This window comes from Fundulus heteroclitus, unplaced genomic scaffold (genome assembly GCF_011125445.2).
Source record: "Fundulus heteroclitus isolate FHET01 unplaced genomic scaffold, MU-UCD_Fhet_4.1 scaffold_36, whole genome shotgun sequence".
Taxonomy (NCBI): Eukaryota; Metazoa; Chordata; class Actinopteri; order Cyprinodontiformes; family Fundulidae; genus Fundulus; species Fundulus heteroclitus.
This window is the reverse complement of record NW_023396770.1, coordinates 521,960-539,674: the sequence shown is the minus strand read 5'-3', so window position 1 is coordinate 539,674 and position 17,715 is coordinate 521,960. Positions and strand designations below refer to the sequence as shown.

The 17,715-nt window shown below is 50.9% G+C and overlaps 1 protein-coding gene across 8 annotated transcripts in view; it reads right to left on the bottom strand.

The window, feature by feature from the left end:
* Positions 1-522: 522 nt before the first annotated feature.
* The window catches only part of col12a1b (collagen, type XII, alpha 1b), a 100,280-nt gene continuing 83,087 nt past the window's right edge, over positions 523-17,715 (bottom strand). For 5 of the 8 annotated variants that reach the window (XM_036130584.1, XM_036130586.1, XM_036130587.1 and 2 more), the window contains 15 exons: positions 16,927-17,085; positions 15,684-15,761; positions 11,750-11,836; positions 10,382-10,435; positions 10,205-10,300; positions 8,244-8,297; positions 7,136-7,189; positions 7,004-7,057; positions 6,847-6,918; positions 6,735-6,770; positions 5,082-5,148; positions 4,816-5,004; positions 4,655-4,723; positions 3,575-3,745; positions 523-1,134 (listed from right to left, as the gene is read on the bottom strand). In XM_036130584.1, the coding sequence (XP_035986477.1) occupies positions 1,034-1,134; positions 3,575-3,745; positions 4,655-4,723; positions 4,816-5,004; positions 5,082-5,148; positions 6,735-6,770; positions 6,847-6,918; positions 7,004-7,057; positions 7,136-7,189; positions 8,244-8,297; positions 10,205-10,300; positions 10,382-10,435; positions 11,750-11,836; positions 15,684-15,761; positions 16,927-17,085 (1,341 nt within the window). In that variant the 3' untranslated portion in view covers positions 523-1,033. Of the gene's footprint in view, positions 2,766-3,566; positions 3,746-4,654; positions 4,724-4,815; positions 5,005-5,081; positions 5,149-6,734; positions 6,771-6,846; positions 6,919-7,003; positions 7,058-7,135; positions 7,190-8,243; positions 8,298-10,204; positions 10,301-10,381; positions 10,436-11,749; positions 11,837-15,683; positions 15,762-16,926; positions 17,086-17,715 lie in introns of those variants that run through there. The other 3 variants (XM_036130589.1, XM_036130592.1, XM_036130588.1) reach the window with 2 other exon arrangements.

Below are 17,715 nucleotides of genomic sequence, written 5' to 3'. Positions count from 1 at the left end.
ATTTCATTATTTCATTTTACATTTATTAATTTTATGGTATATTTACATTTATTTACTTCATGATATATTCATTATTGTCCCTTTTACCCTTCATAAATGAGATGACATGTTGTGAACTGGGGCTCTAGAAATGAATTTAATTGAGTTTACCGCTAACTGGAGATAATTGAGGAAAGTTTTATATTTTGAGAAAATGACTCCGTTTATTTCTGTAAAAACTTTATCAGCGACATGAGACGTTGACATTCTGGAGGTTTGGCTGAGAACATCCATTCAAGGCCAATCTTGTTACAGCGATGTTTTCCCATCACATTATGTTTTACGGACTCGTTTACTAACAGAACCAGAACCCAGTGTGGTTCTCCAGCTTAACGTAAAGTGAAGTGACGGTAGAACCAGGCGTTCATGGAGCTACTTTCTATAAACCACTTTTCTGCCCAGATCAAAGTCCTTTGATGGACTTCCAGGACCTTCTCCGGTCCATGCAAGCTCTCAGGAACCACAAAATCCACACAACCAGGATGAGATTTTCAGTAGTTTTATTGAAAAATGCCTCTTCTGTTTTCAGAAATAAATAAGAAAATACGGCTGTGGAATTCACAATCTGCAGTTAAAACAATGAAAATGATGCTGCATCTCAAAAGTTCTGATTAAACCCGATGAAATGCAGGAACAACATGAACCCAAAGCCCAGACATGTGATTCCACGGCTGCTAACATGAGCGGTGACAGAATAAAGGCAAACTGATAAATACTAAGATACACATGAAAGCCGTGTTATAATTAACCTGAAGCTCATCAGAATATTTCTCTGCTGCGCTTTGAAAAAAAAACTCAATGCAAATATGTTACAGGCAGGAAAACAACAAGCTCACAGGTTTTTATTGGTCCTTAGCAGATTTTCTTCCTTGTTTTTAAGAATTGGGCCAAACACTCGCTTCTCCCAGTCCCGTCACCCGCCACACTAACTAATATTCACAAACACTTTCAGGCATTTCAAGGTTTCAAACCCTCCAGAAACAAACAGTCGCTCTTATGATGTCAGCCTGTCGGACGACTTTCTTGCCAGCGACCTCTTCCGGCGCTGGTTCTGCAGCAGCTGGTTCTCCTGGGGGGCGGGGACGACCCGGGTTCCTGCTCGGAGAGGCTCGTTTGAGTTTAACGAGGACAAACATTCAGACTTTCTGAGCATGCAGCACGCAGAGCTGACGTTAGTGAGACGGGAACAGGTGTTAGTCGACAGCAGGGGGCGTGACCACGCGTGGAGTGGGCGTGACCACACATAGAATGGGTGCGGCCACGCGTGGAGTGGGCGTGGCCACACATAGAATGGGCGCGGCCACACGTTAAGTGGGCGTGGCCACACATAGAATGGGCGTGGTCACACAAAATGTGTGTGGACACACACAGAGTGGGTGTGACCATGCATAGAATGGGCGTGGTCACATATAAATGGGCGTGACCACATGTAGGCAGGGGCGTGGCCACTGCATGTGACAGCTGGACTAACTGGACGGTATGATTGCTCAGCAGCTACAGGGGGAAGAGCTCAGATCTCTTATGTTCTGTTCAGGTTCTGTTCAGGTTCTGTCCGGCCTCCAGAGTCTCAGCTCAGGTTCTGCTGTTAAATCTCAAACATCATTTGAATCTTAAACTGAAACTATCCTGTTGTCTAGTTTGAATCCAGATTGTGTCGACATGCAGAGTCTCTAGACAGGAACAAGGTTCAGATCCCAGCAGGACCCAAACCGGGTCAAAGCTGGTCCACATCAGGGACAGAAATGGTTGGATCTGCAAGGACAGGTGGCACCTGGGTCGGATCGTGTGGTTCTGACTGACTGTAGGTTGCTTTGGCACCTGCCAGATAACGCATCCCGGTTCTGTTGCTCTCGGGTAAAATTCTGGATGGCTACAACATTCTCCTGTTACTGAGCAGAACAATGTGGGCTGTTGGTCCAGAAGGCAGCAGCTCGGTTCTGTCGGGGTGTTTTACTTCCAGGACCTTTGGACTGGGTCGGCACCAAGATGTTTACCCACACCGGGACGAAGGACTGAGCTCTTCCAGCCATTAACTGGACCTCAGAGGAGATCGGGAGGTTCTGGACCGACCCGCTCACCTGAAGCAGTTCTGCTCGCTGACCCAAAGGTGGTACCAGAACAGTTCTGCTCGCTGACCCAAAGGCGGTACCAGAACAGTTCTGCTCGCTGACCCAAACGCGGTACCAGAACAGTTCTGTCCGTTGGCCGATGGCTGAAGTTTGGGCAGATGTCCTACCTCTGGATGTTCTGAAGAGCTAACAGAACATCTGGAGCAACGTTTGCTGAGAACTCATACCTCCAGCCAATCAGCTGTCAGATGCAGAGGCCACGCCCTCCAGGTGTTAGTCAGGTGACCTGATCACACAGAGTCCAGTTATCAACAGAAAGCCAGAAGAAACAGGGAGAAGGAGGAGAGGTTGTGAGGGTGAAGGCGGGCGTCGGACCCTCCGGGGTCCCAGAGGAGCGATGGCAGGTTACAGGTGTTAAAGACGTTCAGGAGTTTAGTTCCACGTCCCGTCTCTGCTAATCCACCTGTGTTAGTACGGCTGCTGCTCATGCTCCTCCGCTGTTGGTCAGCGCCGCTGCTGTTAGTACGGCTCCCCTCGGTGCTGGTTAAGAGTTTCCGTGGCGGTTTTTCCTTTAAGCGGCTCTATTAAAGTGTTTGCTTTGTTCAGGAAGTCAGTGAAAGCAGCACAGGCGGCATTACTAGTCTAGTTATGATGAACCTGAAACGGGCCAGACAGGATGGAGGGTCAGTCAGGTCAACACATGCAGAATCCCCCAGAGTCTGGGTCCAGGTTCTGACCGGGAGCTTTGGACCGCCTGGTCTAAATCAGCTAAAACACGTTCAGCTGCCATTCTGTGTTCCAGACCCAGCAGAACCAGAGTCCAGAGTGGATCCTGGAGACGCCGGGCCTCCTAAGTGTGAACCTGTGGTCTGACCCGGTCCATGAAGCGGTTCCGTCTGGTTCACATCAAACCGCTGCTACGCTTTAAGAAGCTTCGGTCTCTGAAAACTACGCAGTCAGAACTTCATGCTGTTCTACATCTCACTGGCTTTTATGCCAGCGGGTTTCCTGGTTCTGGTAAAGAATCTCGTTTAGTAGCTGTTAGCAGAACTGCGGTCCGGTTGGTTCTTTTACGATGGTGTCGTTTACGAACGGCCCTGAATGCACCACCGCCGCCCAGCTAAAGCCCGAACACCGACAGAGAAGCCGACCCGGTTCTAGGACCACAACAATCCTAGGAGGTCCAAAAGAAAACGCAGAGAGGACGATTCCTCACAGAACCAGGTCCAGTTCAGGGCCGGTCTGAACTGGACCTGGTTCTGTGAGGATAACTAGTCCAATGGACCGGTTCTGCAGCTGAACATGAACAGAAACATCTGATTTTAGAGAATTATCTGAACTGTTATTATTCCCTCCTCACATCGGTTCCGTCAGACCGGATCAGAACCCAGCGGATCTGCTCCTGGACCCAGACTCGTCCCCAGAGGAAAGTTCCTCCTGGTCCATCGTGTTCTCCTCCTACGTACCTACGTATCCCTGACCGTTGTAAGGAATACCGACACACTGAGACGAGTCGCAGTACCCAGGAGGCCCCGGAGGGCCGCGGACCCCGGCGTAGCCGGGTCGTCCGGGGGGACCGCGAGGTCCGGAAGAGCCTGGGGGGCCTTGGGGTCCAGTTCTGCTCTCTCCTGGAGGACCTAGGGGAGGAATCAGAGGCTTCAGGTCAAACAGTTCTTGGTTCTGATGGTTTGCTACTGATCCTCAGGAACCTACGGGGCCCTGAGTTTCTTCTGGGGCCGTTTCATCCGTTTTAGCTGTCAGGACCTTCAGAATAAAAGTCTAGGTGGGGGGTTCTGGGGACGAGCTGGGGGCCCATCGGCGGGCTGGGGGCCCATCGGCGGTTTTCCTGCCTGGTTCTGATTTGTGACCATAAACCAGCCAGCCAGGGATCATGTTGGCCCTTCAAAATAAAGCTGGTCCATATTCCCACCCAAAGGGAACCTTTCAAAATAAAAGCCTAAACCCTGTGCTTCAGATTATTTCACATAAACAAATATATAATCATTTCACCAGGGACTGCTGGCCTTTCAAAATAAAAGTATCATGTTTTTAAAGAGTATTGAATAAAAAATAAAGCGCCTCAGAAACTTCAAAATAAAACATTTGCTCCTCATGGTTCAGTTTAATCAAAGGAAGGCTCCAGATGCTTGCCGGGTCAGAACCAGAACACAAACATGGTGTTGGCTGGTCCGCACCGAGCGGCCCCATCAGAACTTCCTTCATCAGAACTTCAGCAGAATCGCATTATTGTCCATTTCTAATGTTCCTCCAGCAGCAATTTAATCAGTTTAATAAATCAGGACTTTAACATCTAAACCATGACGGTGAGGAGCTGCTGCTGCGTTGGCCCACCTGCCTGGTTCTGGAGCCACCGACATCAACCATGATTACTCTGGACCTCAGAACCTCTTTATTCTGGGTCACCTGGTGTTCGGAGGCCAGGATCAGTTTTTAAACCGTTCGTCTGGATTTCTGCGATCTGGGAGGAAAAGTTCTGGCGCTGACCCATGCGACCCGTTTTAGTCGGTAAACCGGGGAGACGGTACCTGGAGGCCCTCTGGGTCCTTTCTGTCCGACTCCTGGAACTCCTCGGTCGCCCTTTTCTCCTGCAGGACCTGAACACACCATGAGGTCAGAGGTCAGGGTTCTGGTTCTGCCTCTAACGGGCCGTCCCTGCAGATGTTCTGGTTCTGACTGACGAGCCTACCTCTCTCTCCCTGCTGGCCGGGTTGACCCGGACTTCCAGGGAATCCGTTCCTCCCTCCGGGGCCCGGCTCTCCGCGGGGTCCCTGCCTGCCGGGGGGTCCGGCGGGCCCCGGGGGGCCCGGGTTGTTGCTGCTGCGGTAGTTGCCGTTGGGGATCTGGTTCAGCATCGTGTTGACCCGACTCATTTGGTCTGGAAGAGGAGAGAGAGAGTTAGGGGCGATCGACCCGGAGAGGAAGCTGCAGACGGGTTCTTAACGAGCTACCTACCGCTAACGAGCTGCGAGCAGACCTGTCTGGCGATGGACCGCATCATGTTCTGAGGAGCGAAGTCGCCCTGTGAGCACAGAACCGTCATTAGAACCCAGTCTCTGAGGGAACCAGGAACCAAAGGTGGAACCGGACCTAAGGTTCTAATAAACCCGTTCTGCCTGAATCTCCCATCAAGGCTGACGAGCCAGGATTCTAGTTCACTGTGGGTCTGATCACATGTTGCTGTGGGAACCAATCAAGAGCTTGTTTCCACATTTTCAGTGGGTCTCAGTGGGTCTCAGTGGGTCTCAGTGGGTCTCAGAGGGTCTCATTGGGTCTCAGAGGGTCTCAGAGGGTCTCAGAGGGTCTCAGTGGGTCTCAGTGGGTCTCAGGTCTCAGTGGGTCTCAGAGGGTCTCAGTGGGTCTCAGTGGGTCTCAGAGGGTCTCAGTGGGTCTCAGTGGGTCTCAGTGGGTCTCTACGGGTCTCAGTGGGTCTCTACGAGTCTCAGAGGGTCTCAGTGGGTCTCAGTGGGTCTCAGTGGGTCTCAGAGGGTCTCAGTGGGTCTCTACGGGTCTCTACGGGTCTCAGTGGGTCTCAGTGGGTCTCTACGAGTCTCAGAGGGTCTCAGTGGGTCTCAGTGGGTCTCAGTGGGTCTCAGTGGGTCTCTACGGGTCTCAGTGGGTCTCTACGAGTCTCAGAGGGTCTCAGTGGGTCTCAGTGGGTCTCAGTGGGTCTCAGTGGGTCTCTACGGGTCTCAGAGGGTCTCAGTGGGTCTCAGAGGGTCTCAGTGGGTCTCTACGGGTCTCTACGAGTCTCAGAGGGTCTCAGTGGGTCTCAGGTCTCAGTGGGTCTCAGTGGGTCTCAGTGGGTCTCTACGGGTCTCAGTGGGTCTCTACGGGTCTCAGAGGGTCTCAGTGGGTCTCATTGGGTCTCAGAGGGTCTTAGAGGGTCTCAGTGGGTCTCATTGGGTCTCAGTGGGTCTCAGTGGGTCTCATTGGGTCTCAGAGGGTCTCAGAGGGTCTCAGAGGGTCTCAGTGGGTCTCTACGGGTCTCAGTGGGTCTTAGAGGGTCTCAGTGGGTCTCATTGGGTCTCAGAGGGTCTCAGTGGGTCTCAGTGGGTCTCTGTGGGTCTCAGAGGGTCTCAGAGGGTCTCAGAGGGTCTCAGTGGGTCTCAGAGGGTCTCAGAGGGTCTCAGAGGGTCTCAGTGGGTCTCAGAGGGTCTCAGTGGGTCTCAGAGGGTCTCAGTGGGTCTCAGTGGGTCTCAGAGGGTCTCAGAGGGTCTCAGTGGGTCTCTGTGGGTCTCAGAGGGTCTCAGAGGGTCTCAGAGGGTCTCAGTGGGTCTCAGAGGGTCTCAGTGGGTCTCAGAGGGTCTCAGTGGGTCTCAGTGGGTCTCAGAGGGTCTCAGTGGGTCTCAGTGGGTCTCAGAGGGTCTCAGTGGGTCTCAGAGGGTCTCAGTGGGTCTCAGAGGGTCTCAGTGGGTCTCAGAGGGTCTCAGAGGGTCTCAGTAGGTCTCAGAGGGTCTCTACGTCTCAGTGGGTCTCAGAGGGTCTCAGAGGGTCTCAGTGGATCTCAGTGGGTCTCAGTGGGTCTCAGTGGGTCTCCATGTGTGCGGTCAGCTGTGAGGAGAGGATCAGCAGCAGGTATAAACGGTTTCCAGGTGATCCACTCACCCTCTCTCCTCTGTCTCCTTTGGGACCAGTGGCTCCCTGAAAGCAGAACAGCAGAAGGTTTAGAACCAGCAACCTCGGCTCCATGAAGGCAGCGTGCTGCCGGGACACTCACGTGAGGTCCTATGTCTCCGGGGTTTCCAGGCTTCCCTGTAGGTCCTGGTACTCCTGGAGATCCTGGAGGTCCCTGCATGGAGACAAAGAGCCAGAGGTGAGCAGCGCGGGGCGCAGTGAGGACCTGGAGAGGAAGTCCAGGTCTCAGCGTGTCTCACCATGGGTCCTGGTGGTCCTCTGGGTCCGGTTGGTCCTTCCTTCCCTGAAGGTCCCTGGAAAGACAGCGGTGCGGCTTAAGAACCAGACATGAACGTGTTCAGGCTGACAGGATCCAGCGGGTCGGTACTCACCCTCACTCCAGCGGGTCCCATGGGTCCGACGGGACCAGGAGCTCCTGGAGAACCCTGCAGACACCAGCAAACACGATCAACTCCTGCTGTCCGGATCTGTGAGTGCTGGACGCTAAATCTGGGTTTGGTGCCGTTTTTTCTCAGAACTCTGCTGCTCCTCCATCATCGGTTCCCCTCAGATTTACAAGCAACGTAATACGTTCCAGATCCGTTTTATAGGCCGTCAGAAAGCCGGGCCGGGCCGGTCTGGAAGCGATTAACTGCATGTTGCTGCAGCGTCTCTGAAGCAGGTCCACCTGCAGCTCCATCAGCAGGAGGAGCTTCAGTCCGACCCGATCCAGATGATTCGGTTCTGTTTCTCCTGCTACACTTCACAGCATTCACAAAGGTTCTGCTCAGATACAGCTTTGGATCATTTCCCACTGAAAATCATCCACTTCTGGTTCTGGTTTCCTATGAAAACTGACATTTTCTCCAAACAGTCAGTCGGACTCTAAATGTTCTGGAAAACCCGGTGTTCGGTACAGAACCCGGTCAGACCCGGTCCCGGAGGCTTCCTGTGGCTTTTTTCCACAGTAATGTTCCTCCAGCTGACGTTCTGCAGAACTAAGATAAATCTTTGGATCTTCAGCAGCATCTTCACTGGATGCTGCTGAAGATGTTCGACCCGAAGCTGAGGCTCAGGCCCGGTTCTGGTTTCTAGATTCCTCGGATCCCAGCTTTCCTGAAGCAGCAGAGATTTGCTCCACTGAAGTGTTGCGTAACAGATTGGACCTCATTCAGGAGGAGGAACCGCCCAGCTCGATGTTTTGGATCAACAGAACTCATGTTTCATCCACATCCCCCAACTCCTCATTTATTCCCAGATAAAACTGCGGTTCTGTTGATGGAACCGACCCATTTTTTGGCTCTCTCTGCGCTAAAATCTAATTTAGAAGTGCCACTCAGAACCTTTGGGAGTAGCAGGAGGACTCGGACCGGCGCTGCCCTGAATCCTCCTCAGATGGAAAAGGTTCTGCGTGCGGCACGGTGGCCCGGAGCCAGCCCAGTAGTCAAAACATGAATTATGTCTGTTTCCAGTCTGGAGCGGCAGCAGAACCCGACTTACTTTCTGTCCCGGCAGGCCGGAGTCACCGGGGTCTCCCTTCGGTCCAGGACGGCCCTGAGGAAAAGAAAACCAGAGAGCGAGCGGGTCAGAACCGTCACAAGGTTCCTGTAACGGCTGAGCACCAACACCCGTGAAGGTTCTGGTCATTTAATGTAATCTAAATTATCTGAAACCGAGGGAGTTCTGACCCTAAATCTGGTTCTGGTCTACAGATCTAGTGACTGGTCTAGTTCTGTATCACCTCGGGTGGTAAACAGCAGAACCACTGACCCAGTGAAGCTGCTGCAGCTCCATGTACTGATGGAAGCATTAAAATAGGTGTTTTCATGCTGTTTTATGCTCTTTAACAACAACACATATACGGTATTACACATTAATAATTGTAGGAATAAATATATGCTTTCATGTGAAGTTCTTCTCGCTCCTATCTGTAGGTCTGGTGCTACTAGACACACGCCTGGGTCCAACACAAATGCATGCAGAAGCTGGCCGCCCGCAGTATTTCCATCGAGCCACTTAGATCGCGTTGTGTGCCTAAGTCCATCTTATTATAAATATGTATAATATGCTGATGACGATGCTCTTTCTGTGGATAGAGTCCAGCGCTGTACAACTTTATATGTGGCCAAAACAAATTAGACTCTGACTCCTGTCCTCGAGCTGCCAACAAAAGAATTGAGTGATAGATCAAATTAAAACTACCCTGCTTATAACTGGTGCTGGAGATTAAGACTCATGCAAATAAATTGTTAAATACAGAGACAACAAATGACATAGGAGACTAGAATAGGAGAGACCCATCCAAAATGGCGGTGGAGCAGAATGCGTTCCAGCATGTAATGAGGTGTCTACATACTGTAATGGCTCTGGAAATTAGTCTAACTAGCGCTAGCCCGTAGCGCTAGCTTGTAGCGATACCTTGTGTCGCTAGTTTGTATTGTTAGTTTGTGGCAATAGCTAAAATTGTATATATATATATATATATATATATATATATATATTTTTTTTTTTTTTTTTTGGTAAATTTATTTATTTACCCTCACATTCTAATCTTGATGTTTTCTTAAAGCTAACTTTAGATTAGTTTAGTTCTCTTTCCTTGTATTCTTTTTTCTTTTCTCATCACAATTGTGTGTTTGCTGCTGTCACACCTGAATTTCCCTATTGAGGGACATTAAAGGAATTCTTATCTATTATTTGTAGTAATAACTTGTTTCGCTAGCTTGTATCGCTAGCTTGTAGCAATAGCTTGCGTTAGCTTTTATTTTTAGCTCCTAGCGATAGCTTGTGTTAGCTTTTATTTTTAGCTCCTAGCGATAGCTTGTGTTGTTAGCTTGGGGCGCTAGCTTGTGCTAGCTCCTAGCGATAGCTTGTGTTGTTAGCTTAGCTAATTGGGTTTTTTCTTGGCCGTCTGCCTTACAGGGAAAGTTCCTCTGTGGATAAAGAGGCTCTGGTGTTTTTCTGGCTGAACTCGACCTGCTAGCAGAGGTTCAGCTTCCAGCAGCAGGTTGTTGTTGAGCTGAGCTGCAGGGAGGATGATGATGCAACTCCCAGTCTATTTAAAGTAATTTGTCCTGAACACAAACAGGAGAATAAACAGCAGATTTCTGCAGATTTCCTCCTTCACTCTCAGAAACATTATTTAGCTGCGACCAGGAAACCAAACATTTAGATTTCCAGTGGAGGAAATCCAGTCTGTAGGAATCCTCCATGAGGCTGGACACATTAAAGCAGAACAAGCAGGGAATCAGACACATGTTGGTTAAAATAACAAGAATTCCCTTTTCTGGGAATGTGCAGTAATTCCTGTCTGGAAACAGAACAATGTGACTGGGCCAGAAGCCGTCTGAGGGATTTATGGCGCCCCCTCAGTGACATTAAAGAATGTCTTTCCTCCCAGGCTGAAGGGAAACTGATGAATGTGCTGAAGCTCTCCTGTCAGTGTGTGAGTTCAGACTTACAGCCTCTCCTGGGATGGACATCCCGCTGGGACCCTGAGGTCCGGGCAGACCCATGGGCCCGGGTGGTCCGTTGGTTCCCTGTGGACCCGCCGGCCCCTGAGACACACAGAGCAGACGTGTTAGTGGAGGATTCTGCAGCTGAGATCCTCAGAGAGGAGAAGAACGGAGGTTGCTCACCGGAGAACCAGGCTCGCCTCGTTCACCTCGTGGACCTTTGCTGCCGGGAGCACCCTGAGGAGGGAGGAGGGTTAGTGACGGAGCAGAACCAGAACATGTTATCCAGAACTTTTCCTGATCCGGCTTTCAAAGCAGCAGCTCAGACATCTCTTCATCTCAGGTCTGTCTGCTTCTTTCTGGGGAAACTGGACGATGAAACATCAGATCAGAGGGAAATGATCCAGAAAAGACCAGAACCAGCAGCTGACTGACTTCCTTCAGTCGAACTGGTTCTGTGTCTGCAGCCAAAGTCCAAACAGGACCGCTGACAGGCCTTCAGAAATCCTGGAGAAGGTCAGAACCAGGACTAAGACCGGGTCAGGATATGTGCTGAACTGCAGCGACTGGAACCAACCTGAATTATCTGGGTTTCACTGAAAAAGTTGTTTGTTTTACTTCAGTCGGGTTTTAAAGCTTCGCTGCAGCTGAGCCACACAGGAAACCAGAACCGAGCTCACGAATCGGACCTCTGGACGGCCACGTCAGGGGCCAACAGCCTCTGTTGCACCTGCAGCTTTGACTACAAATTCAGCCATTTTTGTAGTTTCTCCACCAGCATCAGCTGAGAGAGCCTGGGTTCGTGGTTCTGGAATGATTAACACTCCAAGCAGGTCCGAATTCTGATGATAAATGGGTGCTGTTCTGAGAAATATTTTAGGTAATTTATTGTATTCTTAGTTCCTGCTTTAGACTGAACTGTAAACATGCTGGTCCTCCAGACCCTGACTGAGACCTTAAAGAACTCACCAGGACCATCCAGGTTCTGAATGCAGTGGTTCTGGTGCAGGTCCACTCTGCTTTTAGATCTGTGCAGTCACATAAAGACCGATGGAACCGGACCCGGACAAACAGATATCAGACTCCCTTCATTCATGTTCTGGTTTCATCTCTGGGCTCAAACCGGGTCACTCAGAGAAGATCTGCCTTCACCTGCCGTCAGCTGGAGGTGCTGAAGGTCCAGAAGGCCACAGCAAACAGAACCCTGATCCGGTCCCGGGTTCTTCAACTGGAACCAGTTGAAGTGTTCTGGATCAGCGGTTCTCCAGCTTTCTCAAGCAGAACATCTTTGTGTTAAATGTTCCTGACTCTAAGACCCAGACTCCTGAGGCTCCCTTAATTCCTTCGTCCAGATTTTGGACTCAGAACCACTTTAACTGGTCCAGATCAGAACCTCTCCAGGATTTCTGGAGGTCCTTCAGGCTTTGGCTGCTTTTTCCTTCAGTTTCACTCGAGTCACTGAAACTATTTGAATCTTTTAACGGCGACGCTGAGCAGGACTCAGGCAGAAAGGTTCTGGTGAACTCCTGGAAGGTGCGAGGTCTTTCTCACCACTGGCCCCTGGGGGCCCGGCTGGCCGGTGGCCTCGGAGGTGCAGGTGCAGGCGTTGGGCAGGGAGGGGCACTTCAGCTCGTCTCTCTGCAGGAGAAACAAACGTTCAAATGTTAATGATGCACCAGAAACAAGCATGAAAGCCACATGGAGGTTCAGAACATCAGCCAGCAGAATTCGGACCAGAACCAGCTGGATATGTATCAACAGCAGTGATGTTCTGAGTTTGGTTATAAATGTTCTGTTTCAGCTCAGATCCTGCTGGCTCTCTGCTCAGATGTTGGACCTTTATTCAGCACATGGACCTGAACCTTCCTGCCATCCAGCCCGGTCTCACTGCTCCGGATCAGCGCATCAGGCCCACCAGACCGGTGCTGCTCAGTGTTTCTAAGCTCCCACTGCAGACTGGAACAGAACTGTTCTTGTGCTGCCGTCTCTAAAGGGTCGGGGTCAATCTGCTGTGAGAAACCCGAGTCAGCTGCAGCCGAGCTACTTTTCGCCCCCAGAGACCCGGTTCAGCACCAAAATTTACGACTCAGTCTGCTGGTGGTTATGGTGTCTACTTTCCTTTGTGTCTGTTGCATGACTGGACTGCAGAAATCTGGCACTTTGGAGGCCATGACAGGAGAGATCTGATTAGAAAAGGACAGAAGATACATTTGCAGATGTCCAGGTGAACGAGCTGCAGATCTCGTTCTGATGGTTCGTCATTGAGCAGCAGGTCTAACACAGATCCACAGCGCAGCACCGCTAACGCAGCACTTCTAACGCAGTGTGTCTAACGGAGCAACGCTAACGCAGCAACGCTATCGCAGCTCCACAGCGCAGCACCGCTAACACAGCACTTTTAACGCAGCGCGTCTAACGCAGCGCGTCTATCGCAGCGCGTCTAACGCAGCGCGTCTAACGCAGCAACACTAACGTAGCAACGCTAAAGCAGCAACACTAACGTAGCAATGCTAACACAGCGCGTCTAACGCAGCACTTCTAACGCATCAACACTAACGTAGCAAAGCTAACGCAGCAACGCTAACGCAGCAACACTAACGTAGCAACGCTAACGCAGCAACGCTAACGCAGCAAAGCTAACGCAGCAACGCTAACGCAGCGCATCTAACGCAGCGCATCTAACGCAGCGCTTCTAACGCAGCGCTTCTAACGCAGCAACGCTAACGCAGCAACGCTAACGCAGCAATGCTAACGCAGCAACACTAACGTAGCAACGCTAAAGCAGCAACACTAATGTAGCAACACTAACACAGCGCGTCTAACGCAGCACTGCTAACGCAGCAACGCTAACGCAGCAACACTAACGTAGCAACGCTAACGCAGCAACGCTAACGCAGCAACGCTAACGCAGCAACGCTAACGCAGCGCATCTAACGCAGCACCGCTAACACAGCACTTTTAACGCAGCGCGTCTAACGCAGCGCGTCTATCGCAGCGCGTCTAACGCAGCGCGTCTAACGCAGCAACACTAACGTAGCAACGCTAAAGCAGCAACACTAACGTAGCAATGCTAACACAGCGCGTCTAACGCAGCACTTCTAACGCATCAACACTAACGTAGCAAAGCTAACGCAGCAACGCTAACGCAGCAACACTAACGTAGCAACGCTAACGCAGCAACGCTAACGCAGCAAAGCTAACGCAGCAACGCTAACGCAGCGCATCTAACGCAGCGCATCTAACGCAGCGCTTCTAACGCAGCGCTTCTAACGCAGCAACGCTAACGCAGCAACGCTAACGCAGCAATGCTAACGCAGCAACGCTAAAGCAGCAACGCTAAAGCAGCAACACTAATGTAGCAACACTAACACAGCGCGTCTAACGCAGCACTGCTAACGCAGCAACGCTAACGCAGCAACACTAACGTAGCAACGCTAACGCAGCAACGCTAACGCAGCAACGCTAACGCAGCAACGCTAACGCAGCGCATCTAACGCAGCGCATCTAACGCAGCACTTCTACCGCAGCATCACTAACGCAGCAACACTAATGCAGCAACTCTGACGCAGCAACTCTAACGCAGCAACGCTAACACAGCAACGCGAACACAGCAAAGCTAACACAGCAACGCTAACACAGCAACGCTAACACAGCAACGCTAACACAGCAACGCTAACACAGCAACGCTAACACAGCAACGCTAACGCAGCTCCACAGCGCAGCATTGCTAACGCAGCACTTTTAACGCAGCGCGTCTAACGCAGCACATCTAACACAGCATCGCTAACACAGCAACACTAACGCAGCAACACTAATGCAGCAACTCTAACGCAGCACTTCTAACACAGCATCGCTAACGCAGCAACACTAACGCAGCAACTCTGACGCAGCAACTCTAACGCAGCAACGCTAACACAGGAACGCTAACACAGCAACGCTAACACAGCAACGCTAACGCAGCAACGCTAACGCAGCATTGTTAACGCAGCATTGCTAACGCAGCACTTTTAACGCAGTGCGTCTAACGCAGCAACGCTAACGTAGCAACGCTAACACAGCAACGCTAACGCAGCAACCCTAACGTAGCAACGCTAACGCAGCAATGTAACGCAGCACTTCTAACGCAGCGCATCTAACGCAGCTCCACAACGCAGCACTTCTAAAGCAGCATTTCTAATGCAGCATTTCTAATGCAGTGCGTCTAACGCAGCAAAGCTAACGCAGCAACGCTGCTGAAAAATGATCTTTTGGATGATATTCTAAAGAAAAACTCAGCTGGTGTGGAAACCTCTGTTTAACCTGCTGACCCGTGGACCAGAACCACAGGTGAACAGAACCTGCTGCACACAGACATCAGCCTCACAGCAGACCCATCCGTGTGGTCAAAGACCAGAAGGACCAGGCTTTAGCCCTCAGACGGACGCCCTGCTCCACAGGCATGAGGCCTTCATGGTCTGTTGGAGGGTCTGGACCTTTTCAGCTCCTGGAATTTACACGGAGCTGAAGTCAGAACAGATGCTGTCCCAAACCGACGAGGAGGGATATTTCTGTCTGCATCAGAGTCAGAACAGACTGAGGAAGTAAATCAAGAAAGGTGATTTACATGGAGCGGTTCTTTAAATCCAGCGGGAGATCAGCTGTTTGCTCCATGACTTGGCTGCTTTTGTCTGTTAGCTGCTTCCTCACCGCGTTCCTCAGGAGACTCAAACCCAACATGTCGCCAGTAATGCCTCACATCCTCCTGCAGTCTGCATGTTTTCCTGCTTTTCTCCTCTCCTTTCTCCCCAAAATGTCAGAAACCAGCAAACAGCAGCTGGAGGTCAAGCTAAGGGAGTGAGAGCAGGAGCAGCTGGGAGTTGTCAGGATTCTGCTCCAACATGAGCCCGGCCCGAGGTCCAGCTTCCTGCTCGCTCATCACAGGACCTCAGCGGGTTCTACAGTAAAGAACAGCATGTGCTCCCCACGTCTGATTGGACCGCTGCATGTTCCTCAGGACAAAACCTCCACCAGCAGCACCGACCGCACCAGAACCAGCAGGGTGGCAGAACCAGACCTGCTCGCTCAGAGAGATGAGGCCAGGAAAAACACTTGTGGAAGGGTAACTTTCTTTTCAAAGGAACCTTTATGTTGCTGAACCTTTATGTTGCAGAACATTTACGTTGCAGAAGGTACCAGAACAGCGTCCTGTGAGGTCCGCACAGTAACCAGTAAGCTACTCCATGCAGTTACATAAAACATGCAAGTCGTTGAACCCCAGAGGGCTCCAGAAGGTCCCAGGATGGAACTGGGATGGAACCGGGGCGGTACCAGGATGGAACCAGGATGGAACCAGGATGGAACCGGGATGGAACCAGGATGGAACCAGGATGGAACCTGGATGGAACCGGGACGGTACCGGGATGGTACCAGGGTGGTGCAGATGTTCTGCAGCAGCTGCATGGCGCTGCCTCTCGGCTGACGGCGGGGCAGGTCGGGGTTCTCTTACCATGGAGGGCAGGTCGCAGCATCTGTCGCGGCTGGTCCAGGCCAAGCTGCAGATCATGTCGAACATCTGGAGCTGGAACTGTGGAGGGGAACAGGAGAACATGGGACGGATGTTGTGGAACATGTGTCTGACCCGGTTCCCCCGAGCGCAAACAGGAAACATCTGGTTTCAGTTACAGCGGCCTGCTGATTCTACCACTAGGACTGGGTTCTGATTACGGCCCAGCAGAACCCGTAAAGGGCTAAAATACAAGGTTCCTTTAATCCACCAGGAATTATTATGACAGAACCAGTTCTGTGTTAGCAGAACCTGTTTAGCATCAAAGTTTAACCGTGTCTGTTCCTGAATGGAATAAAGGAACCGTTGGCGCTGAAATGAACAGGAAACTGGGTTCTAACGTAACGACGGGTCCAATAAACCCAATTTTTAAATACAATCATTATTCTGATTCTAGCAAAAAGTTTAATTAATAAAGGAAGGAAGAGATCAACACTCAAACTGATTTCTACTACTACAGAACTTGCTTGGATTTTAACGTAGACCCAAATGTTTGCAGGTGTTGCGTCATAATTCTAAACTTTTCAACTCCAGATGTAAATCTGATGTTCTATATTTGATCTTTAAGCATCTCAGCCTCCTGACTCGAGCGCTTTCATTTCCTGCCTGGTCTCCATGCTCGTAGAACACGTTCTTCCGTTATTGGGGTAAAACTGTGGGATTCACTTCATGGAGATCTCAGAAGTTCTAACAATATGTATAAAAAGTATATTTAGTCAGTATTAATATGAAGAGGTACATCCGTAAATGTATTGGGTGCATATATGTATGTATATGTGTGTTATATATATATGATTATTATTATTATTGCCTTGTGTGTTTAGTTATTATTATGTGAATGTTGATGCTTTCTGTAAAAATGTTGGTTTAATAGAACCTAGAGGTTTGTTATAGTGCTGCTTCATCGTGGCTGTAGCCGCTTAGCAAAGTTCTTTGTTTCTGGACTAGAAGTGGAACAAAATCAGGTTTTATCGTCTGTTTTTGCCTTTTTCTGGTGGAAATGACAGAAAGTGACGTTTTTGTGTCTGTAGCCACGGATCAATAAATTAATCTGGATCTGTTTCCAGGGTTCACACACAAACAGATAATGTTTGACTGTTAAATCCACTAAAAGATAAATAAGAATCGGCAGCGGTTCCGGTTCTGGCCGGTACTGGTCGGTTCTGGCCGGTTCTGGCCGGCTCACCGTTGCAGACTGGCCCTTGGCGCCGATGGACTTGGACATCTTGCCCAGAACCTGGTAGCCGTCTCTGGACGTGTTGCCAGCAGCCTTGACCTTCTTCTCGGCCACCTCCTGGCAGTCCACCTTCAGTTTGACGCTGGTGGAGGAAACCAGGATGTGCAGCTGAGCAGGGAGAGAGAGGAGATGTTAGTGGACCTTCTCCGCCCAGAACCAGAACCAGTTCTGGTTCCTGTCCTCACGGTCTGATCGCTTTGTCGGGTAAGGCTGCAGAGCCCGGACCCGTTCAGCTCTGGTTCTGTTTAGGGTTCTGAGTCACAGATCTTTGGGCCTGGAGGACGGACAGAACCGCCCTGCATCCTCTGATGGACCGGGGAACGTTCCTCATCTGGAACCTGAGATATTTTCCACCTGGGGACGGCGGTCCGAATGGACTCAGAGCCGGACCCGGATGATGGCCTCTGGCCCAGATGTAAAACCCGTTTGGTTCTGAAAGCGCCTGGATTCAGATCTCATCGTTAAACCGCAGCTCTCCCTGTACCCGGCAGAATTCACAGATCCGGTTCTGTCGGTGGCAGAACCTGAGGCTCTCTGCAGCTTCACTGCATCGGTTCTGGTCCGTTATTCCCCGGATCGGGTTCCCTGATGGCGGTACATCTCAGCCTTCAACCCGGATTCTCCCGACCCGTCCCACCTGCAGGAGGTGTTCCGGGCCGGGGAGATTCTGAGGAGGTGTTGGACCTGGACCTCAGCAGGCAGAGCTGGACCTCCTCAGAACCGCAGAGAAGATCCAAC